The 18,968-nt window shown below is 35.4% G+C and overlaps 1 protein-coding gene across 3 annotated transcripts in view; it reads right to left on the bottom strand.

Annotated features, from left to right (window-relative positions):
• Window positions 1–18,968, bottom strand: part of SENP6 (SUMO specific peptidase 6) — an 81,083-nt gene that overhangs the window by 19,796 nt on the left and 42,319 nt on the right. For 2 of the 3 annotated variants that reach the window (XM_074895931.1, XM_074895930.1), the window contains 7 exons: window positions 15,776–15,846; window positions 14,101–14,246; window positions 10,670–11,072; window positions 9,374–9,606; window positions 6,700–6,870; window positions 5,982–6,024; window positions 2,277–2,456 (listed from right to left, as the gene is read on the bottom strand). In XM_074895931.1, coding sequence (XP_074752032.1) covers window positions 2,277–2,456; window positions 5,982–6,024; window positions 6,700–6,870; window positions 9,374–9,606; window positions 10,670–11,072; window positions 14,101–14,246; window positions 15,776–15,846 — 1,247 coding nt within the window. The remainder of the gene's footprint in view (window positions 1–2,276; window positions 2,457–5,981; window positions 6,025–6,699; window positions 6,871–9,373; window positions 9,607–10,669; window positions 11,073–14,100; window positions 14,247–15,775; window positions 15,847–18,968) is intronic. The other variant, XM_074895933.1, reaches the window with a different exon arrangement.

Raw genomic sequence — 18,968 nt, 5'->3', positions numbered from 1 at the left:
CTTATAAAACATGATTGCTTTTTGAAAACTTTACATATGAGAGACACTACAATATATAAGCCCAGAGATTCTCCTCCTTTTAATTAAAACATTCTATAAGAATCACTCTTCCATGGATAAACAGCACTGACATCTACATGTCAACTCTTTCAGACAATAGAGATTCTCAGAAACAGTGACAGGTTGAAAACAATACTACTTGAACTTGGGGTAGCTAGCAAGCAGGATGAAAAAATTAAACCCTTGCTTAGAAACAAAACTGAATAGAATACTGAGGGGAAGAAAAGTACATTTTTGAGACAAGTTTCCAGACTTAAATGGGAAAATAAGCACGATGCTTTTTTAAAAAGTGGATACAAACTGTGTATCACATATTAGAAGCACAACATTCAAACAAAACTACTCTTACTGATTCTAGGCACGTGTTGTTGGGTACATAAGTACAAAAACCTGTAATGGCAATTTCACAAAAGAAAGAGTTGTTCTTCTCTGATCAGATTTCTGTTACCATAGAAACTGAAATCTCTAAAGGATCTCCAATCCACTGGCAACTAGTTTTCATTTCTAAAAAGTATGCATCTGAATAAGGAAAGGAATTTAAAATGTCACAGTAATCAAAACTTTCATCTCCTTACACAGGTAAAGAGATCTCACCACCTAGAAGAGCAAAGCCCTGCCTTCAGGTCCTGTAACAAACAAAATAAAACCTCTGTCCTCAGTGAACATTCTGCAAACAGAATACTGTCAGGTGCTCTCTCACATTTACTCTTGATAGTTCTAATAAATCTTGTATTTCTTTTGGTACAGCGGCTTAGCTTCAACAAGTCAGCCTACACCTTTACCAGAGTTGGAGAATGTGAGTAGGATCAATCAGCTATTGTACAAATAACACCCGCTCACATCTTCTGAAAAATAAAAAGCAGGAAGTTGCACTAAGAGCAATTATTTAGTCAGTCAGACATAGGAATAGGATTCAGGCTGCAAATCTCAGTCTCACGTAGCTGCCTAACTCAGAGCTGCACAGACCTGTGTTTTGTGTAAGAGAAGAGTTTCAGACACAGACATTACCTTTTGGTTATTCTTAACTTGGCATGCTAACTGTTGCAAAAAATAATTCTTCGGCGGCGTATTTTCCAATTCCACACACAGAATTTAGGTGTCTAACAATTTTGGGTGTTACCCTTTTGGGAACTAAGCATCTACACATAATTGCTTACACAGCTATGGGCTTAAAGTAATTCAATTGCTCACAAAGGAAATAGCAACTGTGTTAAAGCAAAGTACTCGTAAGTATCAAGAACAATAAAGCAGATGGGTGCAAAACTACCTCAGTGCCACAGCCTCAGAGGGAAAAGCTAGGGAGATAAAGCCTGGACACATGAAAAGGGAAGCATTTCTTACCTGGACAACTCAGGAAGCTTTTCCTTTTTTCACCTGTGAACACCTGTGATCTAATGCCTGCTCTCAGGATTGTCTCTAGCTCTCCCTCATACTCTGCAATTACTTTTGTAATTAGAATACTCCTTACAGCTCACACTTTTTATAGGAGGTGGATGAGGTTATTACAACAGTATGACACATCAGAAGCACACAATTCTGAGATTGTTGAAAGCATTCTTCCTCCATTTGAATGCATCATGCATCTATGAAGCTGAGTATAAGTATAAATAACCACAAAATTTAACCTAAAAAAAGGTCTATTTAAGGGGAAGAGGGCTCTATGCTAATTTAAAAACCAGTGTGCATATTAAGATGCTAGACCCTTGAAGAAAACTACATTGAAATTAAACTTAATTTTAAGATACATGAAGACAATCCACTTGTTTTCCAAGCAGGTATTTGTCTACATCACAACATCACTACAAGCATACAGGAAAAAAAAACCTCAAGACAACTCAGACAACAATTTGTATTGAAACTAAGGCCTGTAAGCAGAACAGCACAGAAAGCAGAAGTATAGCAAAAGCTGTCATATAAATGTAAACGTCCATATACAAAAGCCAAACAAACCAACTTGCTTTCATTCAGTACAAATATTAGTGACAAAATTTATACTAAACTGACTAAATGTTGTAACTAGCATGTGTCTGGACAAACAGAAGACTACAGTTTTGCCAAGCTACATGTCTCATCAACCTGGGAATGTGATAGTGTCTGGAAAAAACACTACACCTGCCCCAGCCAGTGATGCCAGTTTTAGTCTTTACTGCACTCAGTCATGACCTAAAACATTAAAACACAATTTAAAGTGAATAGACTAAAATTGTTTTACTTACTGTCTCCTTTACATTCGTACCAGACATTATCTTTACTCATTTTCAGTTGGTCTCTCAGGCTACTACAGGTTGAGGGTACTGTTTGTAGGAAAACTACTGGTAATTTTCGGACACTACACCATTCACATTTGGTAAGTTCTGAAGTTTTCAGGTTAATCTCTCGGATATCACTTTCTGTTTCTAGGAGAAAATAATGACACTATATTAAATTACAGTAAAAGTATGAAAGTTTCTTTTACAATTTCCCCCTTGTCTTTAACAAGATATCAGTATGTGCTCATTAACTTTTTAAAAAGTTTTTTTAAAAGTTTGATATTAACACATATCCAGGAAGTGATGCCTGTTAATATCTTAAAAGATGAACTGAACTCCACTGTCACCTGTCAGGAAAGCAATCAGAAACAAACTGTTTTCTTCTCACCGACTCTAGTCCACAGAAAAACCATCATTTCCAGTGTTTTAAATTTCCAAGTACTGCTACGACACATTTTACAAAAGGTTTGTAAAACTTTCTTTGTAGCTTTATCTTTGACCAAGCTCCCTTATGAAAAATAACTTCAAAAATGAAAAGGAGAATAAACACATGCAGAGAAATGACCTGATTGCCTGAGGGAAATAAGGTACTGCTCTCAATTTACTACCAAAGAGAAATGTCAACAACATGGCAAATTTTTAACACTATATCTGATGCTGCTGATATCAATGTTGAGTATTTTACAGGTTTTACTGAATTATAAAAATAGAAGGAAAAATGTGTAAAGTCAAAGTTCTTCAAATCTGGTGAAAGGACCCAGAAGTTCAATGCCAGTAATTGTTTCTAGATCAGCAAAATGGTTAATGATAGTCACTTAAACTTTAGTTAGTGACAGCTTCCACACATGCTTGATGGCAGCCTCCACCACAGAAACTATATCCCCTTACGTAGGGGACAACACATAGACAGGATAGAAGGAGATATGGAGCCAAAATAAAGTCCTTCTAATAAATAAAAATCAATGCAAGAAGTCTGTCTCCTCCTTCTTTCCCTGTAAAAGGAAGGAGACACTGCAGGGAATTCCTGAAAAGACTAAGGCTTTCCTTGAGTTAAATTCTAGTAAGTATTTCATGACTAGACAGATGGTGAGTAAAAATTAATAAAACAGTTACCACCTAAAGAGTTTAATTTGCATCACCCTGAACATAATAGCAGAAAACCATATGATGAGTAATTTAAAAAAAAAAAAAAAAGACAGACATACCATTACTTTCTACCTTAGTAGTATCAGTGAGTCTTATTGTTCATGATCGGAGTGCCTCCCTTCCCCGCCCCCCTGACATCCTTCTCTTGGCATTGAGAGCAGTCAATTTAGCAGTCACTCTATACATCCTCCTCTCTTGCTAGCAACTGAATTCACAGTCCTGTGCCTGCCAGAAAGCGAGTCTGCTGCTTGTGAAGACAGGGCACTTACCAAAAGCAAAGTATCCACTAGCTGCTGACTGGAACTGGTGGCCACCACAGCTTCTGTGGAGCAGAGCAGCTCTCCTTTCTTTCTAAACCTCCAACACCCCCACCCCATTAGCTGAGGAAGAAGCAGCCCAGCTCTGAGTCAGGCTGCAGCAACAACATGCTTCCTTCAAGCTGACTGGGCAGCGTTTACTGCTCAGAAAAGTAGTTTGCCTTCTCAACAGGAAACATGGCAGAAATATGCTACATGGATCTAACTAGTCCATCTCCTTTTGTACTCAATCTCCTTTATCTCCCTAGGGACTTACACAGGAAAAAAAAGCTAGTAACTAAATTAAGATTTATGCATGACTCCTAGACTCTTCTCTACTTTTTGTTTAAAACAAACAGTGAAGTAGCTTTACAGGGCTAGCCTATAATATGTTAGCCTCTATAGTAATAGTTCGGTTTTCTTCTTCCTAAATGAAAACACTTTCCTTAATTCATTTTACCTAACTTCCCACTTTCAGAGGCAGACTGTAGTAACAACAATCTCAACTTAAAACCAGATTCAACACATTTAAGTGAGACATACAGGTCCTTCTAATGCTGTCTAGATAGAAGATCCTTGCCAAAACATGAGCTAGCTGGTGTTTAAAGGGAACTCTGAATCCGTGTAACTGTGTCTGCACTGAGATGAATTATACTGAATTTCATGTAGGAGGAAGACTATCTGCTCTTCAGATGAAAATTTAAATTATACTCATCCTTTTTGCATTGAGACTGGCATCTTACAATACATTTCACCATAAATGCCTTAACCTGTGAACAGTACTTCCTGTCACATTGACATAAGACAGACATGCATTAAAGGCAATGTCAATAGTTGTTTACGTGTTGGAAAGAGAAAGCTGTTTTCTTGAAACACCAGTTGGGAGTTGCAGAAAACTGACATGGGATATAGAGAGAATTTTTAAAACTTGACATATGCATGCAAAAACAAGCTCAAGGCAGGACAGTTACTGCTGTTTCTACAGCTGTTCAAAGCATTTGCCTTTCCCTGAAAAAGCATCACTTGTAATCAATTCAAAGAAAATACATATATTAGGTGTCATTTTTATTTCAAGACCATCACTTGTATTAAAAGAACTCATGCTATGATTATGAAATTAATAGAAATAGAGCTAGCTGGGAATACACCCATCTTCCTCCAGATGCAAAACTCAAAAAAATGAACTGGAGACATGTTCCAATGTTCCAATAAATACAGCATTTAGTGAGTCACCATTTTTATGCTATTGAGGGGTCAAGTCGCATGGAACTCATTCCACCATGAAGCTGTTTTGACTAAAAATTGATAAGACATTGTCTACAAATTTTACCAAGCTTTTTAGTGGTTTTTTATAAACTCCTTTACTGCATGAAAACTGGTAGTTTCTATGCATCTGTATTTTAGATGCAACAAAAACTTAAATGCTTGAGTGAGCAAAGGCTACACTTATCTTTACAGGTTGTGAGACACCTTTTTGTATATAATAATGACAAAATACAATAGCTCTCTTTTACAAGTAACAAGAGGCAAAATTCAGTAGGACATCTTCATGGAAACCTAAGATTAGCCAAAGGAAGCAAAGCTACTTTTCAGGCCCAAATCAAAACCCCACAAAAGAAAACAAAGGAAATAAGAGCAATAGTTGTAAACTCACCATTTCCTAAATTAGGTCACCGTTATTTCCTTCAGCAACATTAAATATACAAATTACAGGCTAGAGATGAAAGAATTTTCAAGGAAGATATAGAAAGTTCTAAGACACCTGTACAGTTTTTACTGTCTACTTACGCATCTGAAATAAAGGAACTATTAAAGTCTTTTGTTTGCCTTTTGTTTTTTTTTGTTAATCATTTTCAAGACAACCTTCACCAATCACCAGAGTATCTACAGCTCTTCAACTAGAACGAAGAGGAAGAACTAATGACCCAGCTGCATGCACACCACAAATTGCTAATTCCTGCTACCTGTGAACTTACTTTCTGTCAGTAGAAGGTGAGAATAATACAAAATACATTTTGGTTTCTATTCATCATGGAGTTCAAGGTCAAATTTATACTCTCAGGTTTTCTTAAACTGTTCTCTGACTACAGGCATCCAGTATAATTTATTACTTACATAACAAAACCACCATCAACATTTCATTATGATTCACTTGTTAATACCCTTGACAACGGTACTTCATTCAAATTATATATATGGAGTACTAACATAAAATGAAAGATGTACTCACCTTCTTGACTTTCTAGGCGAATTTTAATATAATCCAGGCAAAACTGTGGAAAACAACACAAGAATAAGATTTCACATCATCTCCAAACCAAAACTGACAATACATTTTCACTGTTAGGAAACATATTTCTATTGAGTAAGTACTTAATAATGAAAATTTTAAAATAAAAATGTTACATGTTTATTTTTTTAAAAAACAAAGTGTACATTTTAGCACAACTCAAGGAAGCAGTTATGTTCTTTACTATTCAGCGTCTCAGTCATATTGACTGTTGAAACTTAAGATCACTCCTAAGTACTCCATTTTCAAAAAGGTTTAAAATACCCTGAAAAAATACCACAAATTATAGGGAGAAAAAAAATTCTTCAAAAGAGAGTGTCATCTATCAGTATTAGTATTTAAGCAAATCAAGCAATAGTGTTTTGCAGGGAGGTGGAAAGAAGAAGTAACACCTCGCTGCTATCTGTAAACTCTGTCCAAACAAGCAAACAGGGTTTTCAAGGTTTCTGCAGACACAATGTTTTATTAAAACACCAGAACTAGATCATATGCGTTATTATGTAATAGTACTTTAGGATTATTTGGTAATCACAGCCTCTGAAATTAGAGACAGACAATATTTTGCCTTTGTCTGTGGAACAGTATGTTGTTTAAGTATGAAAATAACAATGTCCATCAAAAACTGAAAGGAGATTTGTCAAATAACAAGTTTACTTACAATCACAGGTTCCACTACCATTCTTCGTAGTGTTCCTATTCGTATACTTCGACAGTTCAGAATGACACTTTCACAGGAATTTTGATAATTTAGAGGTACAGCCTCAGTTACAATCTCTTGAGAAATAACTTTACGACGTTTTATTGGAGTGTTAGACACAATGTTCCCAAACTGAAAAGCAATTTTCAAGGTTTCAGAATGTCTCACTAAGATTTATTGCTAAAACAAGCTCGTTAAAAACTAATGACTACTTTTCTGTAGTCATCAGAATTACTTACTATAGCATCCACCTCAACCATATACAAAAGGTAGAAACTCTCTAAAGGACTTTTTGGAACACCTGAAGACATTAATATTGCTAGATTAAAGAAACCAACAAACTGTAAACTAACACTTGCAGACAGTTTGTTAACATTTCTAAACCACAAATAATGCTTCTAAAATTGCTAAAACCAATTTAATTTTTGTAATTTTGAACCACTGTGCAGCTTGGCAAAACAGTTATTTTTCATATATTTTATTTATTTATATAAAAACACTAATGCTGTTAAAGCACCACAACGTATGTTGGTTTTTAATTTCAGTTTTTATTAGTCCAAGCTTTTGGTGACTGAAAATGCCGAATAATTACTGAAGTACAATGCATCACGTTAGCAGGAGTAGAATCTTCAAGAAATATAAATAAACCAAATCAGAATTCCTTAAAGCAACTCTACAAAATTATTAAAATTTTTTTAGGATAAGTTCCAGGGTCTGAGACTAAATAGCAAGAGAAGGCCATGTAGAGTTTCGTTCCAGTTCAAGGAAGTGTCTAGGTACTGACTGAAGCTGTGATCTCAATGAAGTCACCTATCTACCAACAGGACAATCTTACAAAACCTATTAAAATGAAAGAAAGCTGGCTGATAACCATCAGATTAAATATATTTATTTGTTGTATTGCTTATACTGCTCTATTTTGTTGAACCATTTTTTGTACCCTAGTCTTTTCTTCGGTGTTTATACTCCTTCATATAGGTGTTCATTAATAAACATTGTTTGGGGTTACAAAATCCAATTAAACTCCCACAAAAAAAATTTTTAAGGGATTCAATATTTCTAGTAAGACTAAATCTCTACAATTATTTTGAAGACCCTAATCACTAGAATATTTTGGCCATAATTCAAAATATATGTTTGGATGCTTCTTTTAAATACAATGGAAAAGGCAGAGATTCTAAATCTCTGTAATTAAAATATTTTTCCCAGGACTCTTGCTGAAGACAGCTTTTCATTTTTGTCTGCTGGACTAGCTGAATACTGTTAAAAGCTCAAAACTCAAATCACAGACAAACAGTAAAACAGTAAACATTAAAGCGGTGCTATATTCAGTAAAAAAAATATTTTGAGAGAAAAACAAGTGAACAAAAGCTTCTTCTATCATATCTGACAAGAACACGGTGATACCTGCAATTCTTGGTAGTTTCCTCGAATCAGTGCAAATTTTGTATTAAATTTCCTTTTTTAAAAAGGTTTCCTTTGTTTTCAAAAGCAAACTCTTTTCTACATTTGTCTAAAATACGCAGTTAATTTCCAACGTTACAACTGGTTCTTAAAGACTAGTCAACAGGAACATATGGATACACAAAGGAAAACATTAGGGAGAGTTTCAGAAATCTTAGACACCAGTGCCTTCACAAGGCAACACTTTCAATTAATCCAGCACATAACGCCAGAATAACTGAAATTCAAAACTATTTTATCATTCAAGGTTTTATCCCCACAGCTTTCCTGTAGACTAAAGGTTCACAGCTTTATACTGATAGTGCTGCCTAATCATACACTACATTATAAACATCCATAATTTCATCAATTACAGTACTAGAATGTTGGCTTCTGAATCTCAACATAGGATGAATGTTTTGGCATCATTACTTCAGCTTCTAACTCAGAAAACACAAAGTATTTGAAACTGCAGGTTGAAATCTGACCAGATATTCTTGTTAAAGTAAAAAAATAGTGAAACTGGACAGGTGACCCAAGAATGGTGTTAATTAGCACTATTAATTAAACACCAATTGCCACAGGGAATTTATTCTTCTTAATGGCTCACTATTGAAGTGGTTTTTTACATACTGTGAAATCTGTCCCCTTTGACAGCACTTAAGGAATCTGTTCATGCTGCATTTTTTGTCTTTGTTTATCTAATTCTTGCAGTGGTACTCAACTAAAAAACAAAGCCCCACCATGAAATCCTTAAAATAAGTACTATTACCTGGGATTGTTGTCAAAGTATTTTAATTTTAAAGGGCTACTATTGCTTCCAGTGTCCGGTTTTCATGTTTAACTTTGTATGTCCAAAGTCTTACCAGGCAACAGCTGGTACTGACATTCTTCCACAAACTCAAGAGGCCCTTCAGTTTCACAGAGAAACCCTGCCCAGTCTCAAAGAGTATACATTCAACACAGAAGCATCTATGTTGAAAGCGTTAATTCAAACCATTATGAATGCTTGCAAAAATATAATGAATGCATTTTCTTATGTTTCTAGATTATATAAGCAAAGATACTACTTGAGCTGCTAAATAAGAAAAGCAATCAAATAGAGTTAACTTCTAACAATGCAAAACAAGCCCTTACATTTTCCAACTATGGTTTAATTTTTGTTTTCTTTAAACAAAGCATTAAATATTACCTGATCTTTCATTCTTGCTTTTCTTGGTAGTGTGACTGCAATTTCTGTATCTGTTGTTATACTACCTATTCTCTGTTCTATTCCACAACTGTTTTCCTTTAATGCTGCTTCCACCTTTCCTGTAGAAGGAGCTGGGGAGGAGCGGGCTGAATCTGCAGGACGAGGTGAAATGCTTTCCATTCTCCTAGTGCTGCCACTATCCTCCTCCTCATCATCATCACTAGACAAAACAACTAAACAGAAAATAGTAAATTCTCAACCACTACATTTCTATGTAACAGAAATTACTTTTAAGCTATTGCTTGAAAATAAATATATGTCATTGTCTTGCAGTGCCAAAACCCACTTCACATTTATCATTATTTTATGCTTTTATTAATGTTTACTTGGAATCTGCTTGCAGGCACTCTCTCCCTCATTTTTTATTTCTCACAAATAACGATACAAGATGGGTATTATTAATCTACCTCTAGACACAGAAGTGAAGCCATACATTTCTTGGTTCAATCAAGAATTCTTACTGTGAGGGTGGTGAGGCACTGGCACAGGTTTCCCAGAGAAGCTGTGGCTGCCCCCTCCCTGGCAGTGTTCAAGGCCAGGTTGGACGGGGCTTTGAGCAACCTGGGCTAGTGGGAGGTGTCCCTGCCCATGGCAGGGGGTTGGAACTACATGATCTTTAAGGTCCCTTCCAATCCAAACCACTCTATGATTCTACAAAGAACTGACAGTGAATAATACAATTTAAGAAAAACTGTAAGGGAAGTTATGATTTAAGTTGTTCAAATCAGTAAGACAACATGGTCCAGTAAACTAAGCATGGAATTAGAAATATAATTTCCCAAACTCCAGTTCCTTCCTGCTTATAAACTGACTTTAGGCAGAGAAAGCACAAAAAATTACCATTTTATAAATTATGAAATTTAAATAAATGCATAGCTCAAAAAGGGAAAAAATATAAAATAAAAATCAAAGACTGTCTTTCCCTTTGGGAAAATGAATGATGGAATGCTGCTAATAATTCTTTTTTAAAATTATAAAGTATAAGTTTAAAAAAAAAAAATCACTAAAAAAAGTTTCATGAAATAATTTGTTTTCCCCAATATTCATCTTTCTCAGATAGTACCTCAGTATATGAAAAGGAAATTATAAAAAGGTCTGTCCCTCTTCCCCAAGAACACATCCACAAAAAAAAAAATCCATGCAAAAATCAGTAATGTAAACCTGCAAGGCCGATTCCTTCATTACACAGTATTTTGGGTTTCCAGTTTATGGCTATATTCATAAAAAGGCACTTACTTGGATCATTTAGTTCAGATGGTCTTGAACTCCTCTGTCTTAAGCTTCCCGTAAGTTTAGGATTTTTTGTCCCAGTTATAAGACCAACTTTTCCATTCTGTCTTAACATGGAATGTCCTACAACTTCATTACTCAGCAGAATATCTGTCGGACCCTTCCCAACAGCAGAACTATAAAACTTCTTTGTGTTGAACCCTGTACCTGAAGATTTTTGCCCTGTTGAATTCTGATGTATTGAAGAGCGTGATAAAGGTCCCACAGACTCATTTAATGTCACAGTTTGTCTGGAGACTCTTTGCAAATCCTTTAGAGAAGCACTTTCACAATGTCGGCATTTGGTTTGATTTTCATTTGCCCTCCCACAATTTGGGCAATCAGTAGAATAATCAATTTGTTCCAAAAGCTAGAGGGAAAACACACATAAAACCAGTAATCATGTAAGTATAAAGATACCATTTCCAAATCTTGCATTTAAATTCTGTTCACAATGAAGACTGACAATACTATGTTAGCAATTACAGTAAACAGATAAAGCAAACATTAAAACACATTTGATTTTTTTCATTTAAGAAAATGAAAAATGTTCTAGCAGAAACAAATGTCTTTTGTGGCAATTTTTAAAGTGATTGGTGTTGGACAATTCACATTTTCCTTCTTGCCTCTTTCTATACATAAAAGGTCGAACAACATTCAGATATATATATCCATGAGAAAGAATGTCCAGTTACACCATTTCTGATAGTTTAATTGGAGAAAAATAAAGTAACCTAAGGATCCACAGAGCAATGTTAAAGAGGACTAGAAGCAACCTGCTTGGTCATGAAGTTCATTTGTCCTCCCAAGATATATTCTAACAGCCTTGTAAAGCATGCAGAAAAATCACTCCTCAAAAGAGGGAAATAAAGGGGGGTGGGGGGGTGGGGGGGGTGGAATATAAAAGGAAAAAGTATGTACACTGCTCTAGAGTCCGGTATCTCAGAAAAGAAAACAGGACTTGAGGAAAAGGAGTTCCCCAAACTTTCAAGAGGAAAGCAGGGGCTACAAGGAAAAATATATCCTATTACTGTAAAGGCAGAGATGTATTTTGCTTCACTAACACATACTAGGTCCCACCTAATTACCTATCACAAGCGCAGAATCTAGACTTGTAAGTCTAAAGGATTAAATACTAACATAAAGTAGTGCATATATACTGAGCCGGATAGAGAACACCTCTAGAACTGAAATTCAGTGTATGTTATTGTCTCCTGGAACACTGAGCTCAAATGACATAGCCACTGTACTGTGAACTACTGAAGCTAATAAATACCTACATCCCACCAAAAATGTTTTGAACCTATTATCAAAACATAGCTATCACAATTTACACCCTCTCACTCCCAGCCACAAACACCTTTCCAATAAAGAGGACTTCCTTGGGTGTGGAATCTTCAATCATTTTTAAAAACAAATGTGAAGACAGAAGTCATACAGTGAGAATATATTATCTTCACAAAATTTAACAGAGCTACACAAACCATAGTGAAACAGATGCAAAAAAATTCCACTGTATAAAATGTATCAGACCTTTAAAATCTGAGTGGTGGGATAAGGTAGCAAGTGACACAAAAAAAGTGTTGTGCATCAGTGCTCAGTTACAGGATGTAGTTTTTACAAAGATACTGGTAATCACATTGAAGAACTTCAATCAGACATTAAAACAGCAAAAGCTACCAACTGCACCTGTAGGACCTTAAGTACAGAGTAAATGCACCTCTCTACTTCAACCACACACCAAAGAAAAAACTAACTGGTTTCCATTCATGACTGCTGGTGTTTTCAGCTTCACAGATTTCTAAGATATGCATGAGAAAAAGTACCAGATGTAATTATTAAATAGAGTTTACAAGTACAATCTGTCTAATGGCCCTGGAAATGAAATCACAGCCCTAGAACAATGTAATCAAGTCTGCTGCTTTTTTACCGGGGAGACAGAGAACAGCTTGTTTTAGCTACATGCGATCTGGCTCAAGGACACTCTGTTGCTGATGCTTCTACATGCAGCTCCAGCACTCACTTTCTGTGTATATAAAACGTAATTCTGTAAGCCAGTACCATGGCTTTGTAATAGGGAGGAATATGCTGAAAAGCACACCTCGCTTCTACCTGTACACGGGGTCTTCTAGTTAGAGCTAGGAGTTACTGCAAATGGCCTACACAGTTCACAGTCCAGTTAGAAACAATGAGGCTGCTTTCCTTCCTCTCATGCTAATTCATGTGATTTGTAATGAAGAAACTTTATGTATTAAAAGTCGACATTTGTTAGGTCTACAGAGTGAAAATTGTTTTATGAAGGCAGTGACGAGATTATATTTATTTTTCAACTGTTTCCTTCAATGCCTGTTTCAATCTAGAAGACTGTTTTCTACTTTTGTCCCTTACCTGACAGGATATAAGGTAGGCTGCAATGAATATTTTACTTCTTTAAACAAACATGAACGTTATCAATGTAATGATTACAACAAAACCCACTGAACTGTAATGTCTTCTGTTTTGTTTTTAACTGTTTTGTTACTTCATTACTTAGCTTGTATAGCTCATATCTATATAGATATCATATGTAGCTCAAAACCCCAGCTATTAAAATTTCCAAGTAATATCATATTAATTAATTATGTAATAGAAATGCATAATAGTAGTACCAAGTGTCTCATCCTAACAAAGAAATACAGTCTGACTTACTATCTAATACACAGGAGCAAACACAAGCTGATGACATAATCATACATGTACTAATATTTTTATTTTTTTTTTTCTAAGCAAGATCTCCTTACAGGAAGTTTTGCTTTGATAGTCATACAGTGCAACCTGTATGTGGGCATTATGAATCTTCTACAGTAACCTGGGAAGAAATATGGAAAGCATTCCAGGAATTTCCAAAATATCTTACATTGGATATTCACAAAAATTCCAAATGAAACATCCTGGTTGGCTGCATCTAGACCAGAGAATGCCATTTGCAAGAGAGCAACTTAGTAAGTACTTGCATCTTTGCAGTACCTTGATCTTGATTTTCTGTAGTCAGAATAATAATGACGCTAAAAAAAATTTAAAAAAAAAAAAAAATCTGTCAAAGAGTAAAATATTGTTCCTCTATTTTACAGGCAGCAAACCAAAATTATTTCTAGCAGCCAATCAGTTATCAATTTAAATACAGGTTCTTTTGCTTGCCAGTGCAGCATCTGTTTGCTCAAATCAGAGAATAAATATTTCATAGCTAGTATCAATATTAACACTTAAATATATCATAACATCTAAAAAAAATTTAATTATGTAAATCTTTCTCCCAACTCTAAGGATTTTTAGAACATTATTTTACGACAATGTTTTTCAAATATGCATCAACTTTCAAAGTTAAACAGAAGTTTACATGTTTTTAAAATCTAACCCACCTTTAACTGAGTTAAACATTTTTTTGTAGCAGAAGATAGAGTCAAGTCAGATTGATATGAATTGCAGTGACGTTTCTGTTGCACCTTTCTCTTAATTTCAGATTCTGATTCTGATTCTGACTCTTCTGTGTTTTCCATTATACTGTCTAGGAGGAAAAAGAAATGCGAGAATGTTAAAAGGAAATGTCTACTCATGTGCTGTTAAAATTATGATCAACTTATTTTTTCACATACATTAACTTGAACTAAACATAAACACCTTTTTAAACATCCAACAACCTACATCGCTTCAAGTGTCTCATGATCTGTTGTATGAATAAAAAAAATTCCCCAAAGTAACTTTGAAAATGTTCTTTTATTAATACTATTTCACTGTCTCTTGGTGACAATTTGTAGCTTAGTATCTTTAGAGGAGGCTTTGGACTTAAAAATCTGTACTAACTTCACCACAACTAGAATGAAGCAACTGCCACCGACAATAGGAGGGGATCTGCTAGATTACGCTGATGGTAATTTTCACTGAAGGACTGCTGGTGAAAGCATTTAGAATAATTGCAAATGCTCCGTGTAATTAGGATTTATTCCTTCAACACAATACTCAGCAGTACAGTGAACTATACTGCCATATCCTGCTTTATACTGGGGCACTCATTTAAATACTCAGAAGTATAGGAACAAAGAAACCCATAAATTAACAATGTACTGAGTAAGATTTTCTTTTTAGAAATGCAGTATGTTGTACAAGAGTGCTTAATTCAGTTTAATGTAAAAGTGCTATTTATACTCCCTAGTTTAACTGCAATCTCCATATTGGAACTTTTTAAGTCTTTTTTTTTAAACAGATTTGAACACTTTTTCAATATACATACTGATAGTCGCGCAAACATCCTAAGAATGACTCATTTTCAAAAAAGAAACGGTAATAGGTAGGTTTTTTCTAAGTTACCTTACTTTTGCATAGAACTGATAAAAGTTCTGCTTAACATTAACCTGAAGAAGGCACAGTAGAATAACTGGCCAGTGTAGATGGCTAAGCAGCTGAACAGCAGGTTTACAGACTGTATCTGTACTGACAAAGTTCAACTACAGAGATTTTTCTTTTCCAGTTTCACAATTTCCATGCCTCAAAGTAAACTGTATTTTCTCTATTTCATCTCTATCAGTGGTCCCTAACTAATGATATAAGAGCATATTTCTGTTGAGGCACAGAGCAGTGCTGATGCTGTCTCTTCTATTTTCTATTTTAGTGCATGAATGTACTTCGTGTCAAGTATTATTACCACGTTACATTCTGCACATGCTAACAGTGCTACAGAAGTTCCTCATCGTTAATTCAAGAACAAGCTGGGGGCTTGGGCTCAGACTAGATGATCTCCAGAGATCTGTTCCATCTCCAACAATTCGATGATTCTAAATCTTCCCAATTTCAGTTGTTTTTAAAATGACTGAAGCCTAATTAAAATTAATTATAACCTGAGTGAACATGTTCAAGTCTGTCAAAAAGTGCAAAATCCTCCCTTCATGCACAAACTTGTATAAATCTACAGTAATATGATATAAGGATGTAAATAGATATACTAAAGGTTACACAAAGTCTGACAACACACCCACCCAAAGCAGGTATTCAAAAAAATCATTCTGCTTAAAAGAAATAAGAACTCTAAATATAACTTACCCACTCCTTGAGACCGTGGTAACCTAATGTGGTCCGCTTCTACTTTCTGAAGTTGAGGGGGATATTCTTTTCTGGAAAATGGATTAGATATATGGTTGTTAATTTTGACAGACACCATTATAATTTAGCCACACTTGTACATGAACAAAATGAACCTCAAATGTACCTGAAAGCTACAAATAAATAACTTCTTCTATTACATGTTATTTGTACACTTTAAAAAATATTACCAGAACAGTAGGAACAGCTACAATAAAGGTCTTAGAAGTATTATGATCTGAATCCCCTTTGATAATAACCAATAGTCCAGGAGTCTCTCACTTTCAGACCCAAGTCTTCAAAGACTGAAGCCTGTATCTCCTCCTCATTCGTGAAGTACAAGGTAGATACTTTTAAAATGCAAAAATAGAGACAATGATTTTTTTAATATTGAACTAGATTCCACAAGTTGCTCAGCTTAAAAAACAGGAAGAAAATAAAGCAGAACAGAGGAGAGATCTGACATCAAAAATTGTTGTGGCCAAAAAATAAGAACAACACAGGAGAAGACATAGTTGCCATATATTTGTTTTAAAAGTATAATAATATAGAGAAATTAGTGGATAATAAAACTTTTTATGGTATAATCTGAGTAATATACATATCACATTTTGTGCAAATTAATGCAATCTAAAACATTACAGTTCTATTTTTTTTGCATCTCCTGAAAGATATTTTCTGTTTACACACAAGTGTGTCAAATTGTGCTACTACCAAATTCAGATTCCTGAAGGTCACTGCATCTCAATTACTGTGGCAGTTCTTTCTCAGCTATCTTTCCCTGATCTGCAGCTGTAGATTACTATTCCTGTTGTAACAGAAGATAACATGCACCTGAAATATGGTGTACTGGGTCTGGCTGACCTGGAATTGTTTTTCCCCTCTAGCAGCCCTCACGGTGCTGTGGTTTATGCTGGGAGCTGGCAGGGTGTTGATAGCACCCTGGTGTTGTGGCTACTGCTGAGCAGTGCTTACACAGCACCGAGGCTCTTTCCAACATTTTCACCCCCCAGTGGGACAGGGTGGGCAAGATCTTGGGAGGGGAGACAGCCAGGACAGCCGACCCCAACTGACCAAAGGGATATTCCAGACCATGTAACATCTGCTCAGAATAAAGCTGGGAGAAAGGAGGAAGGGGATGGGGTCACCCTTGGTCCTCCGAGGCAACCGCTACGTGTATGGGAGCCCTGCTCCTGAGAAGGCCCGACAGCGCCTCTTCATGGGAAGGGGAGAATAAAACTGTTTTCTTGTTTTTTGCTTCTGTGCATGGACCTTCACTTCGCTTTGCTTATATTAAAACTGCTTTTGTTTTACTCACAAGGGTTGGTCTATCTTATTTTCTTTCCCCTCTTTGCCCTGTTGAGAAAACAAGAGGAAAGGGGGGGAAGTGATAGAGCGACTTGGTGGATACCTGGCATTTAGCCAACGTCAAACCACCACACATGGGAGGCCTTGCCAAAATCTTCAGCAGAAACTTTTTATTGGCAAGTTATGCCAGTGCACTGGGCTGCAAATGGGTCACACATCCCATACTGCTACGTCTAATTACAAGGACATTAATCAACAGCAAGGGAGCAAAGAAACAGCTGTATGCAGTAACATCTCAAACTAACAGCTAAATTTTGAGGACTCACCTGACAAAAATTTAGCTATGGCTGAAGTAGACTTCAGCACTAGGCATAAGTTTTTATTCCTTTCCGCATAGCATCAAATTACAAAACCTTTGAATTTTCTGCACTCCAGGTAATACTTCTCAGTGTTTTCCCATATTTTATTATTAACTAACATCTTTGGAACAAGATTAATCTATGATGCCCTCTGGGATACTTCTTATCTAAACGCAAACACATTTTATTGTGTTGAGGGGCTACAGCATGAAGGAAAATGGCAGAAAGGATGGAGAAACAAGCATGTCTGGATTGCAGCACAGAATGTAGAGATGTCACAGTACTTTACCCACAAACACATCACAGATAACAGATTAAGTAGTTTGTTACTCATTGCATCAAGCATGATTCTGAAAAAATTCTGCCTGCACACACAAAAGCTAAACAAAAATCTGAAACTTAACATGCATGTTTGTTCATAAATTATGATTTTTTTTTAATGTTTCCTTTAAAAATTCAAGCCACAAGAGATTTAAAGGCAGAATTGATGGAAATATATGGCAAAGCTCAAGCTAATCATTATATAATGAGAAGCTGCCACTATCAAACCCAATGATAATGACATTCTAAGGGGTGGAAAAAATCCTGTAACATCATTATAGAAGATTTGAAAAATATGAACTTTCCAGTAAGGATGCATGAGCTGTTGTCTGACATGTTATAATTATCTTCCAGGAGTATTTCATAATAATACACATTCTTTTAAACAAAAACATAATTATTTTCTGTAAATGTTTTAAATATAAAACATTTAATTGATATTTAAGAGAAACAATATTGAAACTATTTGACATTTAATTGAAAGCAATGAAAACAGTGATAGATTTAGAACATGAAAATTTCTTTTAAAAATTAGTTTGACAATTCAATGTCAATGGACACTTGTAAGTTATGATTCTTCTTCTAAAAACAGTACAGGTTTGTATTACATTTTTAACATACAACATACATATATCTTTTTAAGATGATAAATTTATCAGTTACCATATATTGCTAAATAATTTTTTGACAATAAATACAGTAACATTATTTACCATTGTCTGAATTTTGTGTTATCAACATAGACTCATATTGATACTTAATAAATGGCCAAACACAAGAATACACAAGGGCTAGCATAAAATGAGTATCCTTCTTCTCCCACAACATAAGACTTTTACTCGTATGCTCACAATGAACCAGTGACACCCAAACTTAAGTTATGAAAAACAGCTCCAAGTCAGCTGTGGCTTCCCAACAGTTTCACTTGGTTATAGAAATTCAAGGTCACGTTTGAAGTTGCCTTGAGTTACAAAAAAAGCAAAGACTATTTTAAACAGTACTTAATTGTACATTTCATCTGAAATGAATGTTCTCCTGGAGACAGTAACAGCCCTCCCACAAGAGTGCAGCAACCTGAAGCGCCTCCTATTAGCTTCCTTTCCTGACACTCCCCCATGAAAAAAACAAGGCAGAGCCCACCACTACAAAGTTTTTACAAACGGGAA

The sequence above is a fragment of the Athene noctua genome, chromosome 1 (assembly GCF_965140245.1).
Source record: "Athene noctua chromosome 1, bAthNoc1.hap1.1, whole genome shotgun sequence".
NCBI lineage: Eukaryota > Metazoa > Chordata > Aves > Strigiformes > Strigidae > Athene > Athene noctua.
This window is presented reverse-complemented; position numbering and strand designations above follow the sequence as displayed.